Source organism: Phaseolus vulgaris, chromosome 4 (genome assembly GCF_000499845.2).
Source record: "Phaseolus vulgaris cultivar G19833 chromosome 4, P. vulgaris v2.0, whole genome shotgun sequence".
Classification (NCBI taxonomy): Eukaryota; Viridiplantae; Streptophyta; class Magnoliopsida; order Fabales; family Fabaceae; genus Phaseolus; species Phaseolus vulgaris.
In genome coordinates, this window is record NC_023756.2 from 29,467,186 (window position 1) to 29,486,792 (window position 19,607).

Sequence of the window (19,607 nt, forward strand, 5' to 3'; positions counted from 1 at the left end):
TCGAGGAGTCCAAGGAAGAAAGTCCACAGACTGGCCGCTTGAGGCGTCGCCAAGAGAAGGCGTCGCCAAAGTAAGGTGTCGCCAGGAGAGGGTGTCGCCAGGTTGAAGAATCACCAGGTTAAGACGTAGCCTAGAACAGTAACAAAGAGAAGAGAAAGATGGCTTCAAGGCCATAGTTCTAGTACCAGTAGGGAGTAACCTAACTCGTGCAGTACTCATATCACCGCTGGGAGGCCCCTGGGATAGATACGACCCATGAGAGGGCCACGCCCAGGAGCAAACCACGTGCGTAGTGCGAGAGGAAGGTAGATACACACCCAGAGGAAGTGACTAGAAGTTGGGGGATCTGAGTTGGCACCCAAAAAGTCACCCCATGCGCCAGATGCACTTTGAGGAAAGAGGACTCGCACAATGGAATAACCCAAAGTTGGGTTACGACGCTGTGAGACTCTCTGCGTAGAATAAACGATCTAGTCAAAAGAACACGTGGCAATAAGAACTGGAATATCAATATTCTCTTGAAAGTTCGCAAAGGTACGCGTTAATTTAGTTTATGTATCAAATGTTTCAAGGCATATTTTTATACACTTTCAATGTGCTTTAACGCGCTTTAAATACGGGAGGTGTATAAAAAGGTGCCTTGGGACGTTTGAAAGGGGATCGGAGTTTTGACCTAAATTCTTGCCGTTTTACACACACATAAACCATAGTTGTTTCGCTGCGCACCCACTGTACGCACAGACAATTAGGGCAACACATTATTGGTTACTCAGTATTTTCGACCACCTTCAGAGCATCCAGTCACGGTGTTCGGATACGGAGGTGTGTCACCTTTGATGTTTCTCGCTAGCTGACTTGATCGTCGGAGTGCAAACGGCCGCGAGGGCGCCCCTTTGTTCACTTCTTTTCAGGTACTCACAGACGCAGCAAAACGAAGGTGCCCTAGCTCGCGAGGACAAGCCACGCGCAAAGACGACCCTGGTCAATCGGCGGGAAACGATGAGCTCAATCGTACCAACGAGGAGCTGCGCCGCGGATTACGCAACGCAAACGAGCCTGACGCTGTCACCCCACCAAGAGAATTCTCCACGCCGTTCTCACAGACGATCCTAGAGACAGTGATCCCCAACACATTCACGGGGCCTAAAGTAACCTTCACAGGGATAGAGGACCCTGAGGCGCGCCTCATTCCGTTCCACACGCAGATGATGCTGGTAGACGGTTCTGATGCCGTAAGGGGCAAGCTCTTCATGAGCACCTTGACTGGGATGGCCAGCCTCCCAGAGGGTCATATCACGTCCTTCACACAACTGTCATAGTTATTCAGAGAGCAGTATCTAGCCAACAAGGCTCCACCCCCAGTTTCATATGACCTATTCGACGTGAAGCAGTATCAAGGCGAGACTTTGAAGGAGTACATAAGCCGCTTTGGGGTGCATGTGTTGAAGGTTGGCACCAAGGAGGAGCCCATGATCGTGTACGCATTCAGAAAAGGGGTATGTCCCGGGCCTTTCTGCGAATCACTTATTCGCAATCGCCCCAAGACTTTTGCTGAAATAAGGCATCATGCAGTAGAGCACATTGCCTCAGAAGGGGAGGTGTACGAGAAACGCACAACTGTCACGCCCGCACGCCCGAGGGCACATGTGCGCGCACAACCCACCAGGGTCCACGAGGCCGCAACAGGAAGGAAGGACCAAGACAGGAAGCGCCCCTACGAGGCAAGATGGACCCAGCCCATAGGTCGAGCAGAGGGAAGGAGAGAAGGAAATAGGCCACTGAGGCACAATTTCGTGGTAGAACTTAAAGACCTCATCATTGTGCCCAACATAGTTGACAGGTTAAGGCCACCGGTGAAGACTGACAAGGTGCTGGGACCCCACAAGGAGTCGTGGTGCGCGTTTCACGAGGCATTCGGGCACCATATTAACAACTGCTTAGCGCTAGGCTATCAGTTAGATGAGCTTGTGAAGAATGGTTTCCTAAAAGATTACCTCGATGGGTCTTCTACAACCACAGCCATGGCGACACCAGAGGAAGGTCAAGCGCACGAAATGCCGACTCACGGAGAAGTGCACACCATCTTTGGCGGCTTTTCCGGAGGAGGACCCACTGCCTCTCAGCGTAAGAAATATGTGAGGTTAGTGAGTTCAGTTGCTGGGGAGTTTCCGGACGACCCATGGGAGTCAGACCTCGTTTTCACGAGTGCTGACCTGCGGGATGTCGTCCCACACAACAATGACCCCGTGGTCATTTCAATAGTCACAGCGGGAAGGAAAGTACACAGGGTTCTCGTCGACCAAGGCAGTTCTGCAGACGTCATATTTTGGTCGACCTTCAACAAGCTACAGTTATCCCCCGACCTTTTGAGACCCTATACTAGATGCCTATATGGATTTGCAGACAACCCGATGGAGGTGCGTGGATACTTGGAGCTGAGAACGACATTCACTGATGGAGCGGCGTCGCGCACCGAGAGCATCTGGTACTTGGTGGTTAACGCCAACTCAGCCTACAACATTTTGTTAGGCAGAAGATGAAGCTACCAGATCTTAGTGGCAAAGTAATCGTAATCAAGTCAGATCAGGAAGAGGCTCGAAAGTGCTATGAAAATAGCCTGAAGACAAAGAGAGGCGTGGTCATGGTGCTTGAACAACCGCCCGTTTCAGATTCGCAAATGGAGTTAGAACCATTGGAAGAGGCGACGCCCACGGAGTCCACGCTTGTCGAGGCCACACCTGTAGGGGCGACGCCTATAGAAGATGCACGCACAGAAGGAAGATGCAGTGATGCCTCACCAATGAAAGAAGTATACGGAGAGGCCTCGTCCATGGAAAAAGACTCAGAGAAGGCGATGCTCGATGCATCTGATAGGGCGACGCCTATAGAGAACGTGCAGGGTGAGCAACCCCAACCAGTAGACAACGTAGTGGAAAGGCAGATAGGGGGTAAGGTGTTCAAATTAGGACGCTTGTTGAGCTAGAGAGAACAAAAAGAGGTGGCCGCAGTGATCTCGCGCCACCTAGATGCATTCGCGTGGACTACGGCGGACATGCCGGAGACATGCAGCTACTGTTATAAGGTGATGCCATTTGGGTTAAAGAATGCAGGCGCCACCTACTAAAGGCTAATGGACAAGGTCCTTGCACCCATGCTGGGAAGGAACGTGCAGGCCTACGTAGATGATATGGTGGTGACTTCACACGAGAGAGGGCAGCACGCAGCGGATCTGGAAGAGTTGTTTGCTACCATATCAAAGTATCGCCTCAAATTAGACCCAGAAAAATGTGTTTTTGGCGTAGAGGCAGGGAAGTTCTTGGGATTTATGCTCACATAAAGGGGGATAGAGGTGAACCCTGATAAGTGTGCGGCTATTATAGCCATGAAGAGTCCAACCTCAGTTAAAGAAGTTCAGCAATTGACTGGGAGGATGGCAACTTTGTCAAGGTTTGTGTCTGCTGGAGGAGAGAAGGGCGACCCCTACTTCCAATGCCTCAAGAGGAATAGTCGTTTTGCATGGACAGATGAGTGCGAAGCAGCGTTCCTCAAGTTGAAGGAGTACTTGGCGATGCCACCTGTGCTTTGCAAGCCACAAGTAGGCGTCCCCCTCCGATTATACTTTGCAGTAACAGAGTGGCCAATTAGCTCTGTGCTGGTCCAGGAGCAAGACCAAGTACAGAAGCCCATCTACTTCGTGTACCGCCCCGGGGCGTTGACCAAAAGTCAAAGTCAAAGTTAACATATGGTGGGACCGCTCGAGGGCCCCAAAGAAGGGAAAGAAAGTCAACAGGTTGACCACTTGGGGCATCGCCAGGTTAGGGCGTCGCCTCGCAAAGGCGTCGCCTTGCGAAGGCGTCACCCGTGAAACGCGTCGCCTCGCAAGGGCATCGCCCACGAAAGGCGTCGCCAGGTAAAGAAACAGTCAAGATAAGATATCGACGGTGTTACCCCCCGATACCCATGGGTAGGGAAGACCATGGAGGGGGCAACACCGTGAGGAAGTCTTGGGCTCCGATGGCTCAGATCAGCAATGAAGGGAAGAGAGAGGTGGCCTCAAGGCCATAGTTCTAGTACCAGTAGGGAGTAACCTCACTCGTGAAGTATTCGCGCCACCTCAGGGAGACCCCCAGAACAGATATGACCCATGAGAGGGTCACGCTCAGGGGTGAACTAGGTGCATGATGCAAGAGGAAGGTGGATACACTCCCGAGGTGAATGACTAGAGGTTGGGGCGCATGAGTTGGCACCCAGAAAGTCACCCCACGCGCCAGAAGCACTTCGAGAAAAGAGGGCCCACGCAATGGAATAACCCTATGTTGGGTTGCGGCGCTGAGGGACCCTCTGCACAGAATAACGATCAAGTCAGAAGAGCACGTGGCAATAAGCACGTGCCCATTAAATGTTTCAGTGAAAGTTTGCCAAGGTACGCGTTAATTCAGTTAAGATTCAAACGTTCCAAGGAATATTTTTATACGCTTTCAATGCGCTTTAACGCGTTTTAAACACGAGAGATGTATAAAAAGCGGCCTTGGGGCATTTGAAAAGGGATTCGAGTTTTGACCTAATTCTCGCAGTTTTACACAGAGCACAAACCCTAGTTGTTCTCGCTGCGCACCCACTGTGTGCACAAGACGGTTAGGGCAACACAGTTTCAGTCATTCAGTATAGTTTTCGACCACCCTCAAGGCATTCATTCACAGTGTTCTACACAGGTTGTGTCATCTTTGATGTTTATCGCTAGCTGACTTGATCGTCGGAGTGCAAACGGCCGCGAGGGCGCCCCTTTGTTCACTTCTTTTCAGGTATTCACGGACGGAGCAGAACGAAGGTGCCCTAGCTCGTGAAGACAAGCCACGCGCAAAGACGACTCTGGTCAACCGGCGGGAACATTTGGCGCCCACCGTGGGGTCGATATAAAACATCAGTCCCACTACACAAGTTTTTCAGTTCCACTTCTCAAAGCCCAGATAAGTTAAGAAGGTTTACAGAAAGCCACGAACATGAGACCTGCACGCTCTAGGAGTGAAGAGATGACCATGCAACAACTAGTGAGCATGATGCAAGGGCTGCAGGAAGCAATGGCAGCATCGAAAGCGGAGCAAGAATACATGCAGGTGGATCTCACAGTATCTCAGGCGAGAAACGACGAGCATCACCGTGCCAACGAGGAGTTACGACGTGGGTGGCGCGACGTAGACGAGCCTGAGACTACCACCCCACCTAGGGAATTCTCAATGCCATTCTCACAGGCAATCGTAGAGACAGCAATCCCCAACACATTCACGGGGCCCAAAGTAACCTTCACAGGGATGGAGGATCCTGAGGCGCATGTCACTGCGTTCCACACCCAGATGATGCTGGTAGGCGGTTCTGATGTCGTAAGATGCAAGCTCTTTATGAGCACTTTGACTGGGATGGCCATGGATTGGTTCATCGGCCTCCCGAAGGGTCACATCACGTCTTTCGCACAACTTTCGCAGCTATTCAGAGAGCAGTATTTAGCCAACAGGGCCCCAGCCCCAGTCTCATACGACCTATTCGATGTGAAGCAATATCAAGGGGAGACTTGAGAGAGTACATAAGCCACTTCGGGGCGCAGGTGGTGAAAGTGGGTACCACCGACGAACCCATGATCGTGTACGCATTCAGGAAGGGGGTGAGTCCTGGATCTTTCAGCAAATCACTCAATCGCAACCGCCGCAAAACTTTTGCTGAAGTGAGGTTTCGGGCGGTAGAACACATTGCCTCTGAGGGTGAGGCATACGAGAAATGCACGACAGCTGCACCTACACGCCCCAGAGCACAGATGCGTGCGCAACCCGCCAGAATCCACGAAGCCACTACAGAAAGAAAGAATCAAGATAGGAGGCGCACCTACGAGACAAGGAGAACCCAACCTAAGGGTCGATCAGAAGGAAGGAGAGAGGTCAATAGACCTCTAAGGCACAACTTTGTGGTAGAACTTAAACACCTCATCATTGTGCCCAATATAGCTGACAGGTTGAGGCCACCAGTGAAGTCAGACAAGGTACTGGGACCTCACAAGGAATCATGGTGCGAATTTCACGAAGCATTCGGACACCATATTAACAACTGCTTGGCGCTGGGCTATCAGTTGGATGAGCTCGTGAAGAATAGATTTTTGAAAGATTATCTCGCTGGGTCCAGAGGAAGGTCAAGCGCACGAAGTCCCAACTCACGGAGAAGTGCACACCATCTCTGGCGGCTTTTCCGGAGGAGGACCCACTTTCTTTCAACGAAAGAAATACGTAAGGTCAGTAAATTTGGTTGCAAAGGAATTTCCGGACGAAAGAAATACGTGGGAGTCAGACCTCGTTTTCACAAGGGCTGACCTGCGGGATTTCGTCCCACATGATAATGACCCAGTGGTCATTTCGGTAGTCACAGCGGGAAAGAAGGTGCATAGGGTTCTTGTCGACCAAGGCAGTTCTGCAGACGTCATGTTTTGGTCGACCTTCAACAAGCTACAATTGTCCCCTGACCTGCTGAGACCCTATACAGGATGCTTGTATGGGTTTGCAGATAGCCCAGTGGAGGTACGCGGCTACTTAGAGCTTAGGACAACATTCACTGATGGAGCGGCATCACGCACCGAGAGCATTCGATACTTGGTGGTTAACGCCAACTCAGCTTACAACATTTTTTTAGGTAGACCTGCCTTGAACAGATTAACGGCGGTATCCTCCACGCGCCACATGAAGATGAAGCTACCAGCTCTTAGCAAGGTGATCGTGATCAAGTCAGATCAAGAAGAGGCCTGCAACTGCTATGAAAATAGCCTAAAGACAAAGAGAGGTGTGGTCATGGTGATTGAGCGACCACTCGTTTCAAATTCGCAAATGGAGTTAGAGCTGTTGGAAGAGGCCACGCCCGCGAAGTCCATGCCGGTCGAAGCCACCTCAGGGGCGACGCCTATAGAGGATGCACATATAGAAGGAAGAAACGGCGATGCCTTGCCGATGGAAGGAGTACACGGAGAGGCCTCGCCCGCAGAAGAAAAGCCAAAGGAGGCGATGCCTGATGCATCCGTTGGGGCGACGCCTATGGAAGAGGATTCCATGAATGAGACTCTTGCAGAGAATGTGCAGAATGGGCAACCCCAACTAGATGATAACATAGTAGAAAAGCATATAGGAGGTAAGGTGTTCAAACTAGGACGCTTGTTGAGCCAGGGAGAACAAGAAGAGGTAGCTGCAGTAATCTCGCGCCACCTAGACGCTTTCGCATGGACTGCGGCGGATATGCCAGGTATTGACCCAGATTTTTTGTGCCATCATCTTACCATGGACGCAAAGGTCCGCCCTGTGAGACAAAGGAGGAGGAAGTTCAACAAAGAGCGATGCCTCGTCGTGAAGGAAGAAACACAGAAGTTGCTCAGTGCTGGACACATCAGGGAAATACAATACCCTGAGTGGCTAGCCAATGTAGTTCTAGTGAAGAAGGCGAATGGGAAGTGGAGGATGTGCATTGACTTCACAGATTTGAACAAGGCATGTCCCAAGGATTCGTACCCACTGCCCAACATCGATCCATTAGTGGATAGCGCCTCGGGTTGCAAGATGTTGAGTCTCTTGGATGCATTCTCAGGTTACAATCAGATCAAGATGCACCCCAGGGACGAGAGCAAAACGGAATTCATGACGGAAACGTGCAGTTACTGTTATAAGGTGATGTCGTTTGGTTTGAAGAATGCAGGCGCCACCTATCAGAGGCTGATGGATAAGATCCTTGCACCCATGCTGGAAAGGAACGTGCAGGCCTACGTAGATGACATGGTGGTAACTTCGCACGAGAGAGGGCAGCACGCAGCTGATCTGGAAGAGCTATTTGCTACCATATCAAAGTATCACCTCAAGTTAAACCCAGAAAAGTGCATTTTTAGCGTGGAGGCGGGAAAGTTCTTAGCTTTCATGCTCACAGACAGGGGGATAGAGGCAAACCCTGACAAGTGTGCAGCCATCATCGCCATGAGGAGCCCAACCTCAGTGAAAGAAGTTCAACAATTGACGGGGTGAATGGCAGCATTATCGAGATTCGTATCTCCTGGAGGATAGAAGGGCCACCCTTACCTCCAATGCCTCAAAAGGAATAGCCGTTTCGCATGGACAAATGAGTGTGAAGCAGCGTTTCTCAAGTTGAAGGAGTACTTGGCGACACCACCTGTGCTTTGCAAGCCACAAGTAGGCGTCCCCCTCCGCTTATACTTTGCGGTGACTGAGTGGGCCATTAGCTCTGTACTGGTCCAGGAACAAAACCAGGTGCAGAAACCCATTTACTTCGTGAGCAAGGCCTTGCAAGGCCCAGAATTGAGGTACCAGTCACTAGAGAAGGCGGCGCTAGCAGTAGTATTTTCAGCACGAAGGCTCCGCCACTATTTCCACTGCTTCACAGTGGTGGTGATGACAAACCTGTTAGAAAAGATGGCTTTAAACTAGAGGGGGGGTGAATTGTTTAAAGGGGTTTTCGCAAACTTTTCAAAGCTAGAATGAATTTATTTCAGAAACCAATTGATTCAGCAATTCAGTTAGCCAAAATAGCAAGGAAAAACTTTAATACTAGAAAAAACAATCGGTTGTTTCTTCGAAACAATCGGTTGTTTATACCAGCAAACAACAAACAAACTGAAATTAAAGAGTTAAGGATAGAGAGATTGTACACAGTTGTTTATACTGGTTCACTCCAAACTAGAGCTACATCCAGTCTTCTCATAAACCCTGAGGATAACCACTAAGTAATCACCACTTGATCACTTACACCACAACCAAGAGAATGACCTTGAACACCTCAAGAAACACACTCTCCTTGGCCAACACTAAGATTGCTGATCTTGAACACCTCAAGAACACACAGCCAATCTCAACAAAACACATAAACGAATTGTTCAGCAGTTTACAAAGATTACACTTGTTACAGATGAATATCTGAAATCAATACAAGTAAAATCATATTTCAGCACCTTGATCAATCTCTCAACTCTTAAGCAATCTCAGAATTCTTTGAAAAACTCTTAGTTAAAAACTTTGTCTCAAGATTCTTTAAAACTTAAAAATAGTTTTTCAGAATATATTCAAGAATATAGTTTGTTATCAAATCTTAACAAACTCTTAATTGCATTTAAAATAGATTGGTCAAAGCATTATTGCATTTAAAATAGATTGGTCAAAGCATTTAATGACTGGAGCATATTCAGTTAAAGCATTTAAAGCTCAGTCAAAGAAAACAGTTTTTCTGTTATAGTTTCAAAACAAACAATCGATTGTTTCCTCGAATCAATCGGTTGTTTTGTTACTTAACAGATTTCACCATTCAAAAACATTTTTCAAACTTTCTCAAAACACCTAAGTGTAAACAATCGGTTGTTTCGACAAAACAATCGGTTGTTTCAACTTAGTTTGAAAAACATTTTACTTTGATAAAGATTGAGATGCTAATTACTTGAGATTTAATCTAAGGGTGGATTACAACATTAAACTACCCCAGAACAAAGCTTAAACCAGCACAGCAACACACAGCAAAGCAGAGGCTTCAACATCCTTCAAAGGATTTGGATTCTTCAAAACATTGAACACCACTTGGTTCAACAAAACCTCCCTATCCAAAAGGTACTTCAGAAGCCAAATGTGGCAGGGAGGATGGTTCGCTAGGCGGTAGAGTTGTCAGAGTTTGATATCCAATATGAACCCAGGGGGTCCATCAAAGGGCAAGTCTATGCTGACTTCATGGCAGAACTTTCACCAGGAGGAGACCCCCAAGAAGTGGAGTTAGGATCACAGTGGATGCTCTCAGTGGATGGATCTTCCAACCAGCAAGGGAGTGGTGCTGGAATAATCTTGGAGGGGCCTAACGGAGTGTTGATCGAGCAAGCTTTACGCTTCGCCTTCAAGGCAAGCAACAACCAGGCGGAGTATGAAGCGTTGATTGCTGGGATGTTGTTGGCTAAAGAAATGGGCGCTCAGAGCCTCTTGGCGAAGAGTGACTCACAATTGGTCAAAGGGCAAGTGACAGGGGAGTATTAGGCAAAGGACCCGCAGATGGCCACCTACCTGAGGTATGTCGAGGTGCTGAAAAGAGCTTTCGCTGCGTTTGAGCTGGTGCATGTCCCTAGGGAACAGAATGCCAGAGCTGACCTTCTTGCCAAGCTGGCCAGCTCAAGCAAGCGGGGAAGACAGAGAACCGTAATACAGGAGACCCCCAAAACGCCGCGAAAGTTTGTTGCAGACAACAGAGTGAACGTCCTTCACGTTAGTACAACAAGAGGAAAACCAATGAGCCATCGCTCTTTGAGTCAAGATACAGCGAGGGCACCCTGCATCAGCTCTTATGCAGCCTCGCCAGAAGATGGAAAGGGTGTACAGGTATGTGCTTTGGAGGAAGGCGACACATGGATGACCCCTTACAGGCGATACCTAGCGGACGGAATCCTCCCAGCGGAACCGGAAGAAGGCAAGAAGATTAAGAGGAACGTCGCAAGGTTCACGCACCCCATCTTGACGTGCGTGAGTGGCGACGAGTGCACCAGGATAATGGCTGAGCTCTACAAAGGTATTTGTGGGAGCCACGTGGGAGGAAGATCCTTGGCATCCAAGGTAATACGCGCAGGGTTTTTCTGGCCAACAGTAAGAGAGGATTGCGTGCGATACGCTCAGCATTGCAAGCAGTGTCAGATGCACACTGATTGGCACAAGGCGCCGCCAGAAGAACTGAGATCCATTTACAGCCCATGGCCTTTCCATACCTGGGGAATTGATATCTTAGGCCCGTTCCCATTGGCAATAAGACAAATGAAGTACTTGATTGTTGCCATCGAATACTTCACCAAGTGGATAGAGGCCGAACCAGTGGCGCAGATCACCGCAGATAAGGTACAACACTTCGTTTGGAAGAACATTGTGTGTCGTTTTGGGGTTTCAGACAATGGCACCCAGTTCGCGAGTCAAGAGTTGGGGAAGCTATGTACAGAAGTAGGAATCAAGGAGGTGTTTGCATCAGTCGAACACCCCCAGACAAATGGGCAGGTCGAGTCAGCAAACAGAGTTTTGTTGAGGGGTTTGAAACGCAGATTAGAAAAGGCTAAAGGGACCTGGGCAGAAGAAGTGTCGAGGATTGAATGGGCTTACCACACCACGCCTCAATCCTCCACCATGGAGACGCCTTTCAGCCTAGTGTATGGGTCGGACGCCATGATTCCAGTAGAGATCCACGAGAGCTCGCCACGTTTCCTAGGTTTCGTGGCAGAAGAGTCCAACGAAGAAAGGAGGGTCAACCTGGACCTAATAGATGAAGCCAGAGAAGAGGCGAGAATAAAGGCTGAGGCCGTGAAGAGAAGAGTGGAGCGTCAATACAGCTCTAAGGTGAAGCTACGACAGTTCCATGTTGGTGACCTGGTCATGAGGAAAGCCCACCCTTACGAGTTAGAAAACAAGTTGTCTCCCAAGTGGACTGGACCGTTCAGAGTAACCAAAGCCAAAGGGAATGGTTCGTATAAGCTAGAGACTTTAGAAGGGGGCCCCATCCCACGTAGTTGGAGCGACGAATTTAAAGTTTTATTTGAGTTAAGATTTTGTAAAGGGGGCACTCTTTTTCCCTCTCGGGGGTTTTTAATGAGGTCACCCAAATAAAGAAAAGAAAAGTTTAAGATATATTTGCCTTAGTTTTTCCCTTTCTTGTAAGATCAAAGAAACAGAGACAAAGATGAGGCGTCGCCCAGATAAGGCGTCGCTAGGATAAGGTGTCGCCAAGATAAGGCGTCGCGCAGATAAGGTATCGCCAAGTTAGCGACGCCACGATAAGGCGTCACCAGAACAAGGCGTCGCCAGAAGTAGGCGTAGCCAGAAGTAGGCGTCGCCACCAGATAATCAAGCAGAGGTCAAATTCAGAGCAAGATAACAGGTACGTCTAGTACAGGTTAAAACCTGGGCGCCTAGTCCGTGAGCAGGGGTTAAGGGATTCCTTCAGGACGTCCCCTCCTCAAGTATGAATAGCTAGCCCCGGTATCAGACGATAGATGAAAGCTAGAATCTGGGTGCCTAGTCCTTGAGTAGGGGTTAAGGGATTCTTTCGGGACGCCCCCTTCTCAAGTATGAACAGCTGGCCCTAGCATCTGATGTTCAGAACATTTCGCCTTGGTGTTTTCAGACACCGTGGGGACGATACGGCGTTGCTGTAGCAGGCCTCTTCTCAGGCGTGGGCACCAAACGCAAAAAGATAAGGGCTAAATCGCCCTGGTGTTTTAGACACTCCATGGACGATACGATACTATTATATAGACCTCTCCGTGGGCGTGGGCACCAGAGCGCGACTTTTGTCCCAAAGTGTTTAGACACGCTGAGGACACCCAGAGCAGGTCTCTCCTCGGGCGTAGATACCCAGTACAGGTGTGATAAGTCCCCACGCCTTTGAGCGATGTCGAGGCACCAGAAATGAACAGATATAGTTCTCCCTCGCCTTTGAGCGATGTTGAGGCCAAAGAAGAGATCAAATTCTCTTTTGCCTTTGGGCAATGACGAGGCAGGCGATGCCTTCATAAGGAGGATTCCTCGTAGATAGAAAGACCAAGTGGAGTTCTAAGTGAAGAGATCAGGAGAAGGGTATGCACTGCTGCTCAAAAGGGAAGAATGAAAAAAGAAGGTCACGTACTACCTAAAGAGTTAAAGAAGCGATGCACCGAAAGAAAGTACCAATTACGCCTTGGATATAGTAAAGCAAGCAATAAAGCAGAGAAGTTACAAGTACACGAGGATGAAGAAATAAAGCTCGAATGAACATTTAAAATGAAGGTAAGCGTCAGAATTACAGAGCAAGTGTTAGAAAATGCGAATTTACAAATGAAGTTTAAATAAGTGGAGTTCAATCCCCAAGGTCAAAGGGAACTACTTTCCCGTCAACTATATGGTGGAGAGGGCTGCAGTTGGAGATATCAATTCCCGGGTTTTCACAAGAAGCTTGAGCCTGAGCCTCCTTGAATCCCTCCGCAAAGGTATCGGCCATATTATCGATAAGTTTCCCCTTCGCCTTCTCCAATTCTGCAATGGAAGAGTCTCGGATTTCCTTCTCTGCAATGAGCTCTCCCTTTGCCCTCTCCAGCTCTTCAATTGTGGAGTCGCCAGAGGCTAGCTGTTTCTCAAGAGCTTCCTTCTCCACTTGCAGTCTGTTCAGTTCAGTCTGAAACTGATCATGCTCGGTTTGAAGAAGGTTGAGCTTGTCCATCTTTTCAGCCAGCTCCCCCTCGGTCTTCTCCAGCGATTGCCCCCGGGCAGCACATTGATCAGCAAGTAGTTTTTGTTGTGCCTCGGAGGTTCGCATCGCCGCTTCAAGAGCAACGATCTTGGACTGACGGGACGCTACCTGCTCGAGAAGCTTAGTAAGCTGGTTGCAGACTTCAGCATTGGATTCTCGGGCATCTTGCAAGGAGGCCTTGTATACCTCCTCCTGACATGCCCAACTTTCCTTCTCTTCCTTCAGGGCAGCCACTTCCTGTCGAAGAGCTTGAAGCGCACGTGCCTCAACAGTTTTGGACTTAGCTTGGGCACGCCACTCAAGGGCCACGGCCAAGAAAGCACCCATGTAGTAAGGCATGCCCTCTGACCGTGGGGTGCCGGAAGGCTCCCCTGGTGACGTCTTATCATTAAAACCCCTCATCAACTGCATGATGGGAGGGGGAATTGCTATAAGTCCTGGGATGGTTGTTGGGGCGGTTGGTATCGGTGTTGCTGATGGTGGAGGTGGTGTTGGTATTGGTGCTGGTAAGGGCATGGACTCCACCACCCCCTCATTTTGGACTGATTGGCATAGGGAAGACGTGGCGCTAGAGGGATTTTCCCTCACGGACCCCCCATGTGGAGGTGTAGGAGAGCGCGAGTGGACGACCCGGTTGGTCCTCCTTCTTTTGTAGGCAGGCCCCACATCCGAGGCATCGTCATCAGAAGAAACAGTAAGCACCCTCTTGCCTTTGTCAGGGGCAGTGGAAGGGACGCTAGCTGCAGCCAGAGGGATTGCAGCAATGGGAGGGGGTGAGTGAGGTGTTTGGATTATTGGGGGAGAGTGAGGTGTTTGGGCTGTGGAAGGTGCTTCTGATGAAAGAGGGGAATTTGGTGTTTGGTGGGGAGAGCTGGGTGTTCCAGAAGAGCGGGGTGGTAATGATGGTGGTGATGAGTTGGACTTGAGGGGGGAAGTGATGGAGGCACCAACCTTTGTAGACTGCGCGTCAAGGCGAGCCTTCAGAGACCTGGCCAATTCAGCCCTTGTTGCAGAATCCATCACCGATGTTGCACCAAGGCAAACAAGTAACAAAGGTTAGTTGAGGAGGAAGTATCAAATGTATATGGCGATACATGAAAGCATGAAATCAATGTTTGAACACAAAACCAGGCATATGATTCAATTCTACTACTAAAGTAAATTTACAGAGCAACAACACGCATGGAGATTAGAGCAGACAAACATAGATCACAACAATTGGAGAGAAGCACGACTAAAGAATCAGATATGAAGAAAAATTAAAAGGGGAGGCTCCCTACCAAAGTATGAAGAAAGGGCGTCGGCCTTAAATTCACGAGAAATCAAGGTTGGGGTGTGAAAGATGACTTTCAGGCCAGCCAACGCCACACATACCTCCCTGTCTTCGGAGGCCAACTCATCCAAAGACTTAGGTTTGGTGTGGTTGGGCTTCTCCGTCCAGTACAGGGGAAAGCCATCCAAGGTTGTAGGGTCGTGCTTGGCGCAACACACCCTGAAGAAGTTGCCCTTCCAACCTTTGAAGGAGTTTTGGAAGAGGGTGAAGAGGATCCTGCTGGCAACCCCGAAAAAGCTCACCCAGAGACTTTTCCCTTGCTTTTTTACTTCGAAGAAGTAGAGGAAAACATCCACTGATGGTGGGATGCCCAGATACCCACACAAGATTTGGAAAGCCCTTACGAAGGCCCAGCCGTTCGGATGTAGTTGGGCAGGGGCTACGTTGACCTCTGTAAGCAGCTCCCTCTCGAAGGGGGTGAATGGGAGGCGCAGGCCAATACGCTTGAATACCGCCTGGTAGAGGAAAAAGAAAGGCTTTCCCCCAATGGACCTGTCATCCACACACACTGGCTCCTCAGGGGTGCCATGACGAACAAAGATATGAGAATTGTGGATTTTGCAGAAAGAGTTAAAGTTGTATAACTGCAAGTCACCCAAGTGATTCTCTACGTCTTCAACGGTGGTCAGTTTGGTGCATTCGTTCAGTAGCTCTTCAGAAGCCCATGAATAGAGGACCTTGTAATGAGCACTTGGGGGAGGGGGATTGGGAGTTATTTTTGTTCGCGCCATGGATGGAAGAAGAGCTGAAGAAAGAAGAAAAAGGCAAAGGTTCAGCAAAGAAGGCTCGAAGAAGCAAAGGGGGAAGAAAACCCTAGAAAAATCCTACCCACGCGGAGAAGAGAAGAACGGGGAAAAAACGAAGAAAACAAGTAGAACACAGAAATGCAGAGAAAATAAACAGTCCCAGGCAGTTACAAGGGCAATACAGTAAAGAGAAGGAGTCATCGAAAAAGAAAAACCGTACCTTTGAGTGTTCTGAGTTGATGAAGATCGAAGACGCAAAAAGGGCAGAGAGAATTTCGGAGAAGAATGTGAACAGTACGAGAGAAATGAGAAGTGATGGAACAGTGCTCTAAGCGCGCATTTTTTGAAAGGTTATAACGTTAACTCGAAGAAGCGCTAACGACGCGCACCCTCTGTCGTTCGATCGCACACGTGCGAAGGATTAAGCGCCAACTTGAAACGCAAAGGGCACCAAGCGCTGACCGTTCAATCGAGCCACGTGTGAAAAAGATTAGAGCGTGACCCAAAGCGTCACCTTTCTCGCTCAGAGAACGTCACATCGTCAGAGCACTCGAAGGTGCGTCACATCAGTGGTACGGAGAATGTCACGTCAGCGGATCAGAGAATGACACGTCATCAGAATGCCACGTAGACAATAGGGCGAGCCCTTAGTCTTTTCGCTGAAAACAAGTTATCAGCTCAAGACTAGGGGGCTTGTGTACCGTCCCAGGGTGTTGACCAAAAGTCAAAGTCAAAGTCAACATATGGCGGGACCGCTCGAGGGCCCCAAAGAAGGGAAAGAAAGTCAACAGGTTGACCGCTTGGGGCATCGCCAGGTTAGGGCGTCGCCTAAGAAAGGCGTCGACTCGCGAAGGCGTCACCCGTGAAAGGCGTCGCCTCGCAAGGGCATCGCCCACGAAAGGCGTCGCCAGGTAAAGAAACAGTCAAGATAAGGTATCGACGGTGTTACCCCCCGATACCCATGGGTAGGGAAGACCATGGAGGGGGCAACACCGTGAGGAAGTCTTGGGCTCCGATGGCTCAGATCAGCAATGAAGGGAAGAGAGAGGTGGCCTCAAGGCCATAGTTCTAGTACCAGTAGGGAGTAACCTCACTCGTGAAGTATTCGCGCCACCTTAGGGAGACCCCCAAAACAGATATGACCCATGAGAGGGTCACGCTCAGGGGTGAACTAGGTGCATGATGCAAGAGGAAGGTGGATACACTCCCGGGGTGAATGACTAGAGGTTGGGGCGCATGAGTTGGCACCTAGAAAGTCACCCCACGCGCCAGAAGCACTTCGAGAAAAGAGGGCCCACGCAATGGAATAACCCTATGTTGGGTTGCGGCGCTGAGGGACCCTCTGCGCAGAATAACGATCAAGTCAGAAGAGCATGTGGCAATAAGCACGTGCTCATTAAATGTTTCAGTGAAAGTTTGCCAAGGTACGCGTTAATTCAGTTAAGATTCAAACGTTCCAAGGAATATATTTATACGCTTTCAATGCGCTTTAACGCATTTTAAACACGAGATATGAATAAAAAGGGGCCTTGGGGCATTTGAAAAGGGATCCGAGTTTTGACCTAATTCTCACAGTTTTACACAGAGCACAAACCCTAGTTGTTCTCGCTGCACACCCACTGTGTGCACAAGACGGTTAGGGCAACACAGTTTCAGTCATTCAGTATAGTTTTCGACAACCCTCAGGGCATTCATTCACAGTGTTCTACACAGGGTGTGTCATCTTTGATGTTTATCGCTAGCTGACTTGATCGTCGGAGTGCAAACGGCCGCAAGGGCGCCCCTTTGTTCACTTCTTTTCGGGTATTCACGGACGAAGCAGAACGAAGGTGCCCTAGCTCGTGAGGACAAGCCACGCGCAAAGACGACCCTGGTCAACCGGCGGGAACACTTCGTAAGTAAGGCCTTGCAAGGCCCAGAATTGAGGTACCAGTCACTGGAGAAGGCGGCACTAGCACTGGTGTTCTCAGCCAGAATGCTCCGCCACTATTTCCACAGTTTCACAGTGGTGGTGATGACGAACCTCCCCATACAGAAAATACTTCGGAAGCCAGACGTAGCGGGAAGGATGGTTCGCTGGGCGGTGGAGCTGTCAGAGTTTGATATCTAGTATGAACCTAGGGGATCCATCAAGGGGCAAGTCTATGCACATTTTGTGGCAGAGCTCTCATCAGGAGGAGATCCTCAAGAGGTAGAGTTGGGGTCAAAGTGGATGCTCTCAGTGGATGGGTCCTCCAACCAGCAGGGGAGTGGCGCTGGAATAATCTTGGAGGGGCCTCACGGAGTGTTGATCGAGCAAGCTTTACGCTTCGCTTTCAAAGCAAGCAATAACCAAGCGGAGTACGAGGCGTTGATTGCTGGGATGCTTTTGGCTAAAGAAATGGGCGCTCAAAGCCTATTGGCGAAGAGTGACTCACAATTGGTCACGGGGCAAGTAACAGGGGAGTATCAGGCAAAGGATCCACAGATGGCCGCATACTTAAGGTATGTCGAGGTGTTGAAGGGAGCCTTCACCGCGTTTGAGCTGGTGCATGTCCCTAGGGAGCAAAATGCCAGAGCTGACCTGCTTGCCAAGCTGGCCAGCTCAGGCAAGGGGGGAAGGTAGAGGACTGTCATCCAAGAGACCCTCAAAACGCCGCAAAAATTTGTGGCGGACAACAGGGTGGATGTCCTTTACATTAGTGCAGTAAGAGGAAAGCCAAGGAGCCACCGCTCTCTGAGCCAAGATACGGCGAGGGCACCCTGCGTCGGTACTTACGCGACCTCGTCGGAAGAAGAGAAAGGCGTACAGGTATGCGCCTTGGAAGAAGGAGACACCTGGATGACCCCTTATAGGCGATACCTCGCGGATGGGATCCTCCCAGCGGAACCCGAAGAAGGCAAAAAGGTCAAGAGGAACGCCGCAAGGTACACCTTAGTGGATGGGATATTATTCAGACATGGGTTTACGCACCCTATCTTGACATGCGTAAGTGGCGACGAGTGCACCAAGATAATGGCTGAACTCCACGAAGGTATTTGTGGGAGCCACGTGGGAGGAAGATCCTTGGTATCCAAGGTAATACGTGCAAGTTTTTTTCTGGCCAACGGTAAGAGAAGACTGCGTTCGATACGCCCAGCGTTGCAAACAGTGTCAAATGCACGCTGATTGGCACAAGGCGCCGCCAGAGGAATTGAGATCCATATACAGCCCATGGCCTTTCCATACTTGGGGGATTGATATCCTAGGCCCGTTCCCACTGGCGATAAGGCAGATGAAGTACTTGATCATCGCCATCGAGTATTTCACCAAGTGGATAGAGGCAGAACCAATGGCACAGATCACTGTGCACAAGGTACAACACTTTGTTTGGAAGAACATTGTGTGTCATTTTGGGGTGCCGAGGTGTCTCATTTCAGACAATGTCACCCAGTTCGCGAGCCAACAGTTGCGGAAGCTGTGTACAGAAGTAGGAATCAAGCAGGTGTTTGCATCAGTCGAACACCCCCAGACGAATGGGCAGGTCGAGTCAGCGAATAGAGTTTTGTTGAAAGGTTTGAAACGCAGATTATAGAAAGCTAAAGGGGCGTGGGCAGAAGAAGTACCGAGGATTGTGTGGGCTTACCACACCACGCCCCAATCTTCCACCATGGAGACGCCTTTCAGCCTAGTATATGGGTCAGATGCCATGATCCCAGTGGAGATCCACGAGAGCTCGCCCCATTTCCTAGGCTTCGGGGCAGAAGAATCCAACGAAGAAAGGAAAATGAATCTGGATCTGATAGACGAGGCTAGAGAAGAGGCGAGAATAGCCGAGGCTGTGAAGAGAAGAGTGGAGCTTCAGTACAGCTCTAAGGTGAAGCTGCGACAATTCCAGGTTGGTGATTTGGTCATGAGGAAGGCTCACCCTTACGAGTTGGAAAACAAGTTGTCTCCCAAGTGGACTGGACCGTTCAGAGTAATCAAAGCCAAAGGGAATGGTTCATATAAGTTAGAGGCTCTAGAAGGAGGCCCCATCCCACGTAGTTGGAATGCGGCGAATTTAAAGTTTTATTTCAGTTGAAATTTTTTAAAGGGGACACTATTTTTCCCTTCCGGGGGTTTTTTATTGAGGTCACCCAAATAAAGTGTTTCGGCCAGTAGACCTGGGACGTCTTTGTGCGCAACCTCACCCATCAGCTAGGGACTCCTTCCCACTGGTTACCTGTGGATTCCTGCAAAGAAGGACAAAAGGGCGCCCTAGCGGCCGTTTGCACTCCGACGCTCAAGTCAGCTAGCAAGAAACACCAAA

General features: G+C 49.6%; 4 protein-coding genes across 4 annotated transcripts; 3 read left to right on the top strand and 1 right to left on the bottom strand.

The window, feature by feature from the left end:
- The first annotated feature begins 1,469 nt into the window (after positions 1-1,469).
- On the top strand, positions 1,470-2,540 carry LOC137838611 (uncharacterized). Its single transcript, XM_068647852.1, has one exon. The coding sequence runs from the start codon at positions 1,470-1,472 to the stop codon at positions 2,538-2,540; it is 1,071 nt and encodes a 356-aa protein (XP_068503953.1).
- Positions 2,541-10,052: 7,512 nt separating this feature from the next.
- On the top strand, positions 10,053-10,986 carry LOC137838612 (uncharacterized). Its single transcript, XM_068647853.1, has 2 exons — positions 10,053-10,883; positions 10,933-10,986. The coding sequence occupies exons 1-2, from the start codon at positions 10,053-10,055 to the stop codon at positions 10,984-10,986; spliced, it is 885 nt and encodes a 294-aa protein (XP_068503954.1).
- A 1,881-nt stretch (positions 10,987-12,867) lies between these two features.
- Positions 12,868-14,277, bottom strand: LOC137838613 (SH3 domain-containing protein C23A1.17-like). The gene has a single exon (XM_068647855.1). It carries the CDS (start codon positions 14,275-14,277, stop codon positions 12,868-12,870), a length of 1,410 nt encoding a protein of 469 aa, XP_068503956.1.
- A 4,688-nt stretch (positions 14,278-18,965) lies between these two features.
- LOC137838614 (uncharacterized) lies at positions 18,966-19,379 on the top strand. The gene has a single exon (XM_068647856.1). It carries the CDS (start codon positions 18,966-18,968, stop codon positions 19,377-19,379), a length of 414 nt encoding a protein of 137 aa, XP_068503957.1.
- The last annotated feature ends 228 nt before the right edge of the window (positions 19,380-19,607 follow it).